At 30.7% G+C, this 13,375-nt stretch overlaps 1 protein-coding gene across 8 annotated transcripts in view; it reads right to left on the bottom strand.

Annotated features, from left to right (window-relative positions):
- Window positions 1-956: 956 nt before the first annotated feature.
- LOC108000573 (spectrin beta chain) overlaps window positions 957-13,375 on the bottom strand; it is a 30,828-nt gene continuing 18,409 nt past the window's right edge. For 3 of the 8 annotated variants that reach the window (XM_062079650.1, XM_062079651.1, XM_062079652.1), the window contains 10 exons: window positions 13,220-13,311; window positions 13,045-13,149; window positions 12,819-12,961; window positions 12,554-12,612; window positions 11,947-12,003; window positions 10,314-10,409; window positions 8,504-8,659; window positions 7,470-7,737; window positions 7,103-7,285; window positions 957-4,253 (listed from right to left, as the gene is read on the bottom strand). In XM_062079650.1, coding sequence (XP_061935634.1) covers window positions 4,250-4,253; window positions 7,103-7,285; window positions 7,470-7,737; window positions 8,504-8,659; window positions 10,314-10,409; window positions 11,947-12,003; window positions 12,554-12,612; window positions 12,819-12,961; window positions 13,045-13,149; window positions 13,220-13,311 — 1,163 coding nt within the window. In that variant the 3' untranslated portion in view covers window positions 957-4,249. The remainder of the gene's footprint in view (window positions 4,254-7,102; window positions 7,286-7,469; window positions 7,738-8,503; window positions 8,660-10,313; window positions 10,410-11,946; window positions 12,004-12,553; window positions 12,613-12,818; window positions 12,962-13,044; window positions 13,150-13,219; window positions 13,312-13,375) is intronic. The other 5 variants (XM_062079655.1, XM_062079653.1, XM_062079656.1 and 2 more) reach the window with 5 other exon arrangements.

The following is a 13,375-nucleotide window of genomic DNA, read 5'->3' as shown; positions in this document are numbered from 1 at the left end:
ATATCCAATTTACTACAGATCAATGCGCATGCGCAATTCATTGTATATCGGACTTTATGTAAAATAAAATTAAAGAATGATAAATATTAATGATAAATATCAATTACAATTAAAAATTTTAATAAAAAAAAGTTAAACTGATATTCTTTCATCATATTTTATTCATATTTTAAATATTCTAATATTCTAATTTTTGTCTTTAATAAATGAAAACTGCCTTAAGAAAAATCACGCATTGGACACATAATGACATCTTGTAGCGATTACGGATTATTTTTGGAATACGATTAAATTTAAATTGTATTAGAATTAATCAGAATTAATTTTAAAAAAACATTAAAAATATTATTAACGTATTATTTAAAACAATACTAAAATAATAATATTTTAATCAATATATCTATTTTTTTATATATTAAATCGATCCATAATATTAATTACAAATAAAATGCAAATGAAAGAAAAAGTTGTGATATTTGTAAAAGTTAATAATTAAGAAATAATAATATTAAAATATAAATTGTAACATTCGTGATGCAATTATCGTATTATAACATAGTTATTGGACAAAAATATTCGTAATAAAATTGAAAGCCATCGCTAGGGGAGTAAGTACTTTTAATGGTCACTCTCAGATGTAATAATAAAACTATATTAGATAATGACCATCACTTCCTGGAGGCTTCATCAAGGTCTTCCTCTTTACGATATGTATATTCAAATAAAATATGCGATTAAAAATGGTTAAATTACGATGATAAATAATTTTATTGCGTATAAAAATTTGTTAAAAATTTATCTTCCTAAAAATAATAAATCTATAAAATTTTAATCGAATTAAATAAAAATATATTTGATAATTATACGTACTTATGAATAGTCTTATAAAATTATAATGATATTTATATAAGGAAATAGGAATATTCAAAGGATTTTTTATAAATATAATTATCATATAGTTTTACAATTATCATATATTTTCTATCATAAACATTTTTATTTCTTATAATTTATCGTCCTTCATTATCTCGTATTTATATATATATATAATCATATTTATATTTATATATAAAACACATAGCTATGAAATATTAAGTTGTGTGTAGTGTAGCAATGCGACTCCGAATAGTTTAAAAAATATCCACTAAATGCACATGCATTAAACTAGAAAAAAGCGAACTTGTTGTCGATTTCATTTCTTTCTTTTGATTAAGTTCGTTAATTATGACTTTTCATCTTCTTGTCTAGGCGTACACTGCATTGATAATGATCATATGTACAAATTAGTATGAAGCGCACAGTATAATATAGTAAAAAAGATGAGACGTTTTACAAACGTATCCTCATGTGCTACTCAGAGGTCTTATTGCGAGAAATATATTATCGCGTTAGAATAAAGTGCATTCCAAGAATAATGGAACAAGTCGACGTCAATTGAAATGAGTCGCATTGTAATTAGATGATATTAAAATAAAAATAATTTTCTTGTAAAAATAATTAATTCTTAAATAATCGTTATTGAAATAAAATGATTGCGAATATAAGTCTGAATATTAAATTGTTCTTATACTCTTTGTACGAAACAAAAAAAAAATGAACATGATAAATATTTAAAAATATCAAAAAAAAAAAAAAAGAAAAAGAACGAAAAATAAAGCATAAGAATATCACGTGATCGTAATATGAATAGGATATCAGTTAGTATCAAGCGAGATATTTCCAAACATAATCTTAATATCATTCTGAGTTTCTGGATTTCTCTAATTATTAAAAACTCGCTCAATAAAAACTGTATCACACACGCAGAAATGTCTATAAAGAACAATTAAATATCTCTCTTTCTTTCTTTTTTTAATTCCGTAGAATCATATTTTTAGGATCATATATAAGAGGAAATTCTTTAAATTATTACACAATGTGTGTTCCATTTGTTTTTTTTTTTTTTATAATCCTCCAATGCGTATCCCTTGCGGCATAGCATATATTTAACAATTTTTTTAAAGCTAATTTTTATTTATATTTATATATAATATTTATATATTTATATATTTATATATATATTATGTCCCAAGTTAGTGTGCCGCTTAAAAATATATATATGGCAGTTATCGAAACGCAAACGAACCGTTTGCGGAGAAATATGAAATTAAAATAAACGTGCAGGGCGAGAAAGTGTACGTACAGTCGTTGCAAATGAACGTGCATCGCGCAATTGAGCTGTTTACAATAGATAAAACAAAGGCAAAAATTATAAATTATATAAATTATACAACGCTTCTTTTCTTCTTAAGACGAGCAACAACGCATATCAAGTCACTGCATAAGCTCTGTTATAAAAATTTTTTCTAAAATAAAAACATTATAGTTCTATAACTTGTAAGTAATTTTATTTTTTATTTTTATCTAAACTTTTATTTAATATAATATAAAAAGATTAAAAAATTTACTTTTCAATTATTTCAACATTTCAACAACTTGCAATTAAAACAAGAATATAAATATATTCTAAGGCATTATTTCAACATTGAAATATCTAAAATGTTAAAAAAGATAAAATATATGTAGAAAATTGTAGAAAGAAATATTAACAAGTACATATTATTTCAAAACATGACAGATCATTTGTCGACTTTTCATATTTGACTCATTTTGTTTCAATATATGATTTCTCTCTATTTTTTGAGTAGCATGAATTCAAGATTGAATTCTTATTTGACTTTCAAATATCTAAAGAACTTTTGCAGTAACATGACATTAATAATAAAATTACAAAGACAAATGATCGTCTTAATGATATTAAAAAAAACTATATAAAATACCACATATTAATCCTTTGCACTCCAAGACTGTTTTTCGCTTGGTCGAACTAGCAACTTCAGACGATTTGCACGCATTTGGTGCGTTCGGTGGAATTTCTTACAGCTAATTTATAATTTCACACACAAATTAACGCATAAAACTTTTATATTTTAATATTTTGTTCCATATTTTATGAAGTAAGATGCATCCTCGGTTTGTCAAAGCAAGTCAGAGCAATAGTACTCTTAACTTTTTTGCATAATTATTTGTTTCTCGTACTATTTCATTAAGTTCATCAGTAAAAAATAGTTTAAAAAATCTAATTCATTTATATTCGAAGATACTTGCGGTCCTGCAGATTTTTTGAGATACAAATTGTATTCTTCGCAATATATTTTCTGATTCTGTGCATGCTATCCATTTGAAATTTTCTGTCTTCTGCGATATCTTTACTTCTACTATTGTTTTCACATACATTATCTATTATTCTTACTTTTCGCCTTCTTATTTCTCTATACCTTTTATTTCATCTTCACTTGAACTAATTTCATTACCAATGCTTACAAGACTCAAAAACTTTGAAAATAATAATTTTTAACATTGCCATTTTTAATATTGTCAAACTCAGACTAACGCCGAAGATGTCGTCCGACCAGCGATCCCGGTCTAATTTGAGATAAAAAATCTAACCATTTAACAATATATTATTCTACATATTATAAGATTACACGTAAAGAGCTTAGAAACCTATCTATGAAGCGATATTCTAAAAAAATCAATAAATAAATATTGTCGCCGTTCAAGTTGCCCCATCAATGCAAATGATGTCGGAAAGTCATCGTTGGAGCGCAAAGGGTTAAATTACAGGATCTATCTTGTATTGTGTTATCATTATTGCGTTGCCATGCAAATATGCCAAAAAAGTATAGAATTAATTTTGACGATCAATATCCATATTCGAGTAACTCGATCACGCTAACGTGGGACATTATCGAATGTGTGTATGTATGTATGTGTGTGTCATTTTCTCAACTAGCGATATATTGCAAAGTGTGTTCGAAAATTTTTGGAAAAAATTAAAAAAACGCAATTAGAGACTTTAAATGGCCTACACGCGCGTGAAAACACATACAGACAGCTGCTGAAATATTTTCTATTTTAATTTTTTTTTTTTCTTTCTTTCTTTCTGGCGAATAATATTCGAAGATGAATAGGCGTATTTCATAAAACGACACGAATGTTATAATAGCAAGTTGAATTGTCCTTCGATTCATTTTTTTTTTTTTTTAATATTTTTTTCAAACACCATGTCCGCGTGTATGTCTCCTAATTTTAATAATCAGCGTTGCTTTTTTTTTTTTATTTGTTAACCACGTAGAGCGACGAAACATTTCTTATTAAACTGTGTGTGTTGTGCTGAGCGGCTTATACCGAACTTCACTGCTCCAGTTTAGCTGAAAATTGGCAAACAAAGCAAACGTTAAATTAAAAAAAGTGTTAACGCACCGTGCGTAGAAGGCATGTGTTTTGTGTCTGTTCTGTTACAGTTTTATATGCAACAGGTAATTTTTTATAAATGAGGCGTAGAGCTAAATTATTCTTATTTATCTTTTTACAGTTAATAATGATATTCATCTTTTTTGAACAAATTCAATAAAAATTATATGTGTGTATATTTTGAAATCAAATCTTACATTTAAAATAGAAAAATGTTTTAATCAAAAATGTACGTCTATTCTTTAACAAATAACATATTTAAAATACAATTTTCTATAAATTGATGATAAAGTGTACAAAATAAAATAAAGCGCTCTAGCCTCTTCAAAATTTAATATTCATAGTATTGGGCAAGAATAAGTGTTGAATATCCATAAACACAGTGCAGTCGATTTTTCACCTTTCCATTTTTCTTAAATTATTTCATCTCTAAGTCCACTTTGAAATTTAATTCAATTTAAATCATAATAAATAATTGTTTCATTTATATATTTCTCAAAAATAATAAAATGGATAAGTTAAAATAGACCACCATGTATTATATATGAAGACAATAGTACTACGTTTTAAAATATCTTCTGATGCTGCTAAATGAATGCTATACTATCGCTCAATGACACGAGCAAATACGGATGCTACACACATAAATGTGGACAATTAAAGTAAGTTAATGCATGAACCAGCTCTGTCTTTTAGTTGCACGCGTCTAAATGTCGCGTGAAGAGCCAAAATTTACCTCCAACAGTGTTCTTATCTTACTCAAAACCAAGATGATGATGTTCTCTGGAAGTTTTTTTCCGATCAGCAAAAAAGCGTGAACAAATGATATAATATGATGATATAATGAAGCAATGACAAAAGGATGGCCACAATATAATCCAACAATGATATACAGTAAATCATGTGTGTCTACGCATAGATAATAATAACATTACATGATACTAGAGCGAACGAAAGAAACGTTTCATGAAAAAGCAATGAAAAATGCGAATAAGAAGCACCTTGTGAACTGAGCTTTGGTTTGGTGACACGATTAAAATGATTGTGTTTCATATTCTCTTCTCTTCTTGTACTTTCTAGAATAAGCCAAATATATTCGGTTTTGAACTCTTGAAATGTTTTGTCGCTAAAGTACAGCTGTCGTTTAGGAATGATAATCATCAATCGCATTTCGTTGACCCGCAATGTTTCACTTTGTAAAAGTGAAACCGTTTCTTGATGGAATGCGATATTTTTTTTCACTTTGCCTTCAATCTTTCTCTTAATTTTTGTTTCATCCATATACATTTATACTTTCAAATATTTCAATATTCCTTGACTCTATTAAATAATATAGTTCATAAAATTCTACAATCTTCAAATGCAATAATTTCTGAATTCGTTGATATATAACATATAACATCAAATTTTTTTTTTAATACTCAATCATATATATTCTTTCGTTAAATTTAATTTAAAATATTATTTTTTTTAACATTAAAAATCCATAGAAAGTAAAGTAAATAATTAATAATTTTTTTTTATTAAATTCATTAGAAGTATTTAATTTTACTTCAGAAATTATTATCGCATCTATTTCTGATAATTAATGATTAAAGATTTTCAAAAAAAAAATATACATAACGGATAACGAGACATAACTGTAATTAGCGACTTAAATGAAAGGAACCTTATATAGGCGTGCATATGAAACACAGTTAAGCACTGTATGTATATAGTTCTCATCTTTATAGAGAACTTATAAATATATATCATTCCGCATTCACAATTGGAAGAACATTCCTCTTGTACCTCTCGAGATGTACTAATAAATGAGAGAAAAAAAAAAAAAAAAAAAAATGAAATCAAAAAGTGTAACAGAAGGAGAGAGAGAAATACAACTGGTTAAACGATGATCAATGAAAATCGTGCAGTAGTACGACGGTAAAAAAATGATCTAATGATTGTTTATGCGACTCACCGCAATCTCTCTAAATGTTGTTCCAATTGTGTACTGTTTTCTTACAGTTCATTGGTTTCACACTTTCTACTTTTTGGCTTTTCTAAAATATGATAAAATATGCAAATGTGATCGAATGAAATGGAAAGATGTCTGCCAGCGTTAAACGTATTATCGTGAGATGGAAATGACATGGGAAAACCTCGAATCTTTCAAACAATAATTCATAATAATATAATTTTATCCGAGGTGATCCTGCTATTCGTATAACGATGAACAATGAATATCGAGAAAAAGGAACAAAATGTAAAATATTAAAATACCTACAGCTTCGAACACGTATTTAATCGGGTCTTCGTTTTACTTTACTCTCAAACGTACTCGATGACGAAATGCTAACGAAAAATTAGATTATTGGATGATTAATGCAAGAAAAAAGGAAAAAAATGTTAGAAAGTCCATGGTTTAACATACACACCTTGTAATATCCATTACGAGCAATTAACAATGCTTACAACAATTCACGTTAACAATTGTCACAGCACTCGTAATAAATAGATAAATGAAAGTGATTTAAAAAAATCGTCAGCACGAAAGAAACAATATGAAAGAATTTTCTTCTTCTTTTTTTTTTTATGAAATCGATGTAAATTAATTTAAAATGAAACGATGATTAAAAGCAAAGAAGAGAGGATTGAACGGGCAAAAAGCTTCTCGACTAAATAAATCTTCGTTTCGTATCGAATCCCATGAACTTTGTCGTCTTTTTATATTACGTGATATGTCGACGTCACGTCATCGCACGCGATTATCCTTTCTTTTTTTTTTTTTTCCGAACGTTTCACATACTTCTAACGAGAGACTCACTTTTTCTTGAGAGTGAAGAAACTACGTCGTTTAGTTTCGGCTTGCGTGGGCGCGGGCAAAGTGTGCGCCCTGGATGTGCCCGCGCCTGATGTACCTTGTGCCGCTTGATTCAACACGGTAACCCATTCGTTCATTTCAGAATCATCTTTAGCCTGAAATAGGAAATCTGATCCGCTTTGTGACCTAAAAAATTATATGAAATTTTATATTCTCATTGTTTTCTTTTTTTTTTTTTTTAATAAAATCATACAACATAAAATAATGATTTTTTCTGAACTTAACTCCTTAAGAAACTATGGATAAATAGATCAAAAAGTATAAATTCGTCTATTCGTTCGTGGTCAAGAATACAACAGATAGAACTCACTTTACTCGGAAGACGTGTTTCTTCTTAGTATAATCACTCGCCACGGTAATAGTCGCTCCTCTAAGATCCAGAGGAGATTCTCCCTTGTACGGTTGATCAGGCGCTGCCTTGTACGATTTTTGGTCCGTATATACAAACAAGCTTTGTCCACGTACAACCATGTACACTTTGTGCCAAGATCGATTAGACGCTTTCTTCGTTGTACTCTCCCATTCGTGCTTCCGTTGCAACACGCCTTCGAATTCATCGTCGGTGGGACTTCGTTGTTCTGTAAAATTGAATCCAATTTAAACGGACGAAATTGATAATATATGAACGAAACTACGCTATCTCGCAACTAATAAAACGAGAATTGAAGAGAAGGAAAAGATAATCTACGTTACATAACATCCAATTTCCTTCCGGACGTACAACACAGTTGCAAATATAATTATACATTCAGTGAAAGAAATCCATCTCGAGTAGGAGGAGCAAAACGGTTAATCGTTAGATTAGAGGTTATAAACGATGCTGAAATGCAATTCAGCCACCCAAACGTGTACACGCATTCAAGATACAATCGTCAATCGCAAACTTGATTCTGATCACGCGTGATTAGTGGGATGCATACATTATTAATAGTTTCCATAACCCAGATTCTTAACGTTCCGTTCAACACATCCCTCGTACACGTGCTCGAGACGCCATACGCACGCGCATACGCACGCGCATACACACACGTACACAATTCAGGAAAACAAAGGAAACGCTTTCAGGGATCCTTCTGGGATCGTAAAGCTGAAAAGTAAAAAGTAAGTTTAATGTTTTCTTCGATGCATCCTTTTTCGGCACTGTTATCCGTTACCTAGATAAAATTCATAATCATGATATTATATTTTAATTGGCTAATGTTAATTCCTTGATTAAAATTTAAACTTAAGAAGATATTATTATTGGTGATTATTTAAAAAATTGTAAGTAGGCGTAAGTTGTAAAAGGCGATGGTAAATAGAGAAGCTCCAATGTGTGGCCGATGTGTGAATAGAATCGCTTACCAGAAATGCTGCGTTCATCATCACTCACGCCACTGCGATCTAAACTCGGCGACTTGGCGGATTTTCTCCAACGGAAGCTTCTGAACGGCGACTTGCTGCGACTACGTTCCTTACGTCTTAAAGTACCAGACTCGCTTCCGCTTCCACCTTTAGGAGCTTTCAACACGACACACGCAACACGCGCGATTATGTTATTAGCTACTTACACGTCACATCGAGAGCCTATTTTTATATATATATATAAAATTATGATGAAAGGAGAGTAGAAGGCGAGAATTTGTTAAAATCGTAGAAATCTTTTCGCTGCTCATGCAACATGCTCATGCGAGATCTACTTTTTATCAAGATTTTTATCAAATTCTGGCAAAAAAGAATCAATCTTCGAAGCTTTTTCTTTTTAAAGCTTTTTAAAGTCTTTGAAGAAAAGAATCTTGAAATTCTACCAATTTGTCTATCTCGTCGGATGTTTTGAAAAAAAAATTTCTTTTCTTTTTGCTATCGGAAATCAGAAGTATTCGAAACGAATTGATAATTAAGAGTTTTCATGAAAGTAATCGAAAATCGAAATATCGAAAGGTGTGAAAGCAAAACTTTGTTTTCTCTCTCTCAACTTTTGTTTCCGTTACCAGGGATAATATTTGCCAACATTCGCGTTGTATGTAAAGAAACCGTTTACTTTTACAAGATCTTTTTATCTCTATAAGCCAAGATGACAGCAGTTTTTGACCCGATTTTAAAAAGCACGATAGAATCACCCGATATCTGTTACGAGGAGCAACCGGAAAAGCTGCGTGTATCAGGGGTACAGGTGATACCTGGGTTGATGACTGTAGCGCCAGCCTGGTCGGGCATTGCAGTAGTTGAATTAAAATTACGAGAGATATCTTTAAAACAGTACCAGGAGAAGTACTTAATAATGCTCTTTTATCCCTATGACTTCACCTTCATATGTCCCACGGAGATGATACAATTCAGTGATCGCATCGAGGAGTTCAATAAATTGGGTACATTATTTTTTCCATTCATTTCTATTATGTAACTATTAAAATAATAATAATAATAGTTCATCCTCCTTATTTTCTACTCGACGTGAATTAAATTAAGATTAAAAAAAAAAAAGAAAAGAAAATCTAATTTCATTTCAAATTGCAAACAGGTTGCGATGTAGTTGCTATTTCTACAGACTCCATGTACGCACATTTAGCATGGGCCATCACACCGCGGAAACAGGGTGGACTGGGCGAATTGAACATACCCATTTTATCCGACAAGAATCACAATATATCGAAACTGTACGGTGTGCTCGATGCGAAGGAGGGGATATCCCAGAAAGCATTGTTCGTTATCGACAAAAAGCAATTGATTCGATATATAATGATCAATGAAATCTGTACAGCTCGTTCAGTCGACGAGACTCTAAGGATCGTGGAGGGGTGTAAATTCGTGGACGAATTTGGGGCTACTTGTCCTGCTGGGCCAAGAGATAAATTAAATGACGAGATGAATTATTTTAGCGCATGATTCCGACGCAATACAACACTTTTTACTACGTTTTCTATAATTTTCTTTTAATTATAAGTAGATGGAAGAACGTTGTCTTCTTTTTTTATATATTTTCTCTTTTACACGATTATCTTGCGCTTCTTTTCAAATTATGAAATTAATCGTTTCGAAATTTCTTGGAGGAGATTGATAATAATGATGATATCGTATCATCATGGATTAATCTGATTTTTTTTTTTGCACGACCTTCCTTTTATCGTGAATGAGGATGAATGAAGAAAATAATTAATCCTTGAAATAAACTTACTTGTTGGACTAGATAGACCTTGCGGAGGTTTCGAAGAGGTGGCAGGTGGTGTCGCTTCTCCTCGCGTGGATAGACGTGCAGGTTTCTGAACATGCACTATACACCAATTTTAACATGCTATACTTTGAATATTCAGAGCGAGAAAGATCACTCGATGGAAGCGAGATATCGATACAGAAGCTAAACATCGTATCTCTATACGTTATTTGTTAAAAATAAGTGAAAGAACATTTATACGATGAATGATTTTCAAGCTTGTCGATACTTGTGGATGTAATAAGATGAGACAAAGAACGTTAAATTAATAATAGTTAATAACACAAACGAAACAAATTGTCGAAACGAACGAATGAACAAGCATCCGTTATTTGCAAGGAAAGATGCACGCATACGTACAAGCATATATTGAAATTTAAAATCGTAACAATCAAAATAAATATCAACTTTTTCGTGATCACCGGTGTGCTTACCTTTCGAACGAAAAATAAATTTTTTACACGATTTAATCGAAAAACATGATTCAATTCGTGAAATTGATTTACCTATTTGTTTTTCAAAAATTATTGTATTCGATTATTGTATCAGAATAGAATTTATTTAATATAATCGTGAAATATTTCAATGAGATGCAATATTAACAAATTTTCCTGGTGTTATATTTGAATAAATATGATTAATCATTTTCCTACATAAATACTCGTTTGTCTCGGGTAGAATGTCTCCATCACCTGCTAAAAACAGTTAATAAAAGCAAGTAAATGAACGTAGCTTATGTTGATTATAGCGAAAGGCAGAAGTAATTGGCCTAAGAATATGCTGAAAGACATAAAGATCATGTGAAATTTATCATTTAAGTCGAATTGTGTAAAAATTGAATCGAAGACCTTTTTTTCTGCCTTCTCCCTTTTTACTGAGAAAAGTATATAGGTTAAGTTTATAGGTTAGCTTTCGTTATTATTACTTATTGTAAATATCATTACACAATTCGATTAAATATTTCCACGATGGAAAGAAAGAAAACCGATCTGCCGTACATCGATGATTTAATTTTATGCTCCATCACCAGCTTAAAGGATCGATATAGCAGGATCTATATATAAAGTGCAATTCAATCATCAAATACCAGATTCTCGTTTGCGGAATAAGAGTAAATGGTTATAAACCATTGGAATGAACGATCGAATGAATACAAAGTTGTGTTAAATTTATTTTGAAAAAAAACTTGATGATTACTTTTTATAATCAAAAGAGACACTGATATTCGATGAAGTGATGCTATTAAGAAATGATAATTAAAATTAGTACATATATTATATATATATATATAATGATTTCTGTTTAATGATCCTGAAAAAGATTTTTAACCCTTTGCACTCATTAGCCACAATGAGAAAGACAAATGATATAAAAATGAATTGTAAAAAAGACAGAGAGAGAGAAAGAGAGAGAGAGAGAGAATATGATAAAAAATTAACAGATAATGCAATAAATGATAATGTAATAATTAAATGACATAAACAATACGCTATATGACGTTGAATAAAAGATATAATAAATATTTTTAATAATAATAATCATTTTAATAAAATATCGAGTGCAAAATTGGCGATATTCATTTCATCAGGACACTCACCTTCCTTGGGCTTGTCTTGAGGCTGTGGTGTACGTGTAGAAGCCTTGCGAGGTGCCACTGTGGATTGTGCATTCCGTGCCGCATTTAAGGTGCGTTCAGGAAAGGATTAATAATCGGGAACATCAGGATTTTCAAATAGGACGGAGTCACAATGTTGACAATAGGTTGGAAAAAGAGAAAGGCAAAAATAAACGTGCTGTTAGCAATTTCATGCTTATCCAAACAAACCAGTTTGTAAAACCAGTCGCCTAAGAGTTAAGTGTACAAAAATACGTGGAAAGCAAACTTGTACAATACAATATTGTATTAGTGGAACAAAAAAAAAAAAAAAAAAAGAAGAAAGAAAGAAAAAGAACATTTCTATTAATTTTATATAGCTGAATAAAGGTCTCCGTCAGAGCCCATTTGATTTGAAATTTTTTTTTTCTCAGAAAATCATTTTAAAACACGAAAAAAAAACATTCAAGAAAATTAATCCTTTTATTCGATATCATAATTAGTTTTTTGAATAAATTATTGTTATTCTTTAATGCATTAAGATGCAACTTATATGACACTCTTATCAAATTACTTTTCAAAATATTATGCATACGTGTTATCATCTTACCATGTGACTCATCTTCTCCAGCTGGACGTTCCCCACTTGGTACACCCTCTGCTTCTGCCCTGTTTCCACAAAAATTATATTTTTACTTAGATGTATATTTAGATCCAATTTGGTTGCATTCTAATTTTATTACTACTAATTATATTTCAAATTCAATGTATTCTATATAATTTCATTACTATAATATAACTGTTCTTATAGCTGTTCTTATTAACTATTTTTATTTTTAAATGAAAAAAATATATTGAAGCCGGTTAAAAAATACCTCTCGCTAGGTGGTTCATCTGGACTAGTTACAGGCGTTGCTTTAGCTAATCGAGCTGCCTCGGCTGCTGCGGCCTCCTCTTTCTTGCGTCTTTCTTCTTCTTCTCGTTCTTGTTCCCTCCTCTTCATTTCCTTCAACTCAAACTGCAATATACACAAATTTTCATCGAATACGTTTTACGAATAAGTATTTGTAATTTTTGTAGAAAGGTGGAAAAAACGCTGACCGTAGTGAGTCGATGCAAGGCACTAAACCTTTCTTCCTGTGCGGCTGCCGACTTTTCGAACGCTTCGTGTTTCTTAATCAGGTTCTCCACCTCATCGATCGTGTGCTACAACGATTACGATATTTAGTGATGATCTTCGAACGATTATATACGAAGAATTATTCCAATTACTTACGCCAAGTTCTTGGCTCATAAGGTACGGTTCTTGGGCGATCAACCACGCTTCGGCAACCGCCGCGTCTCTTGCGAATTGATACACCTCCAAAACTGTAATAACATAGAAACACGGTGTTTGTTTAACGAAGTTAACTTTTATTTATTTTCAATGAAA

The sequence above is a fragment of the Apis cerana genome, linkage group LG9, assembly GCF_029169275.1.
Source record: "Apis cerana isolate GH-2021 linkage group LG9, AcerK_1.0, whole genome shotgun sequence".
NCBI lineage: Eukaryota > Metazoa > Arthropoda > Insecta > Hymenoptera > Apidae > Apis > Apis cerana.
This window is presented reverse-complemented; position numbering and strand designations above follow the sequence as displayed.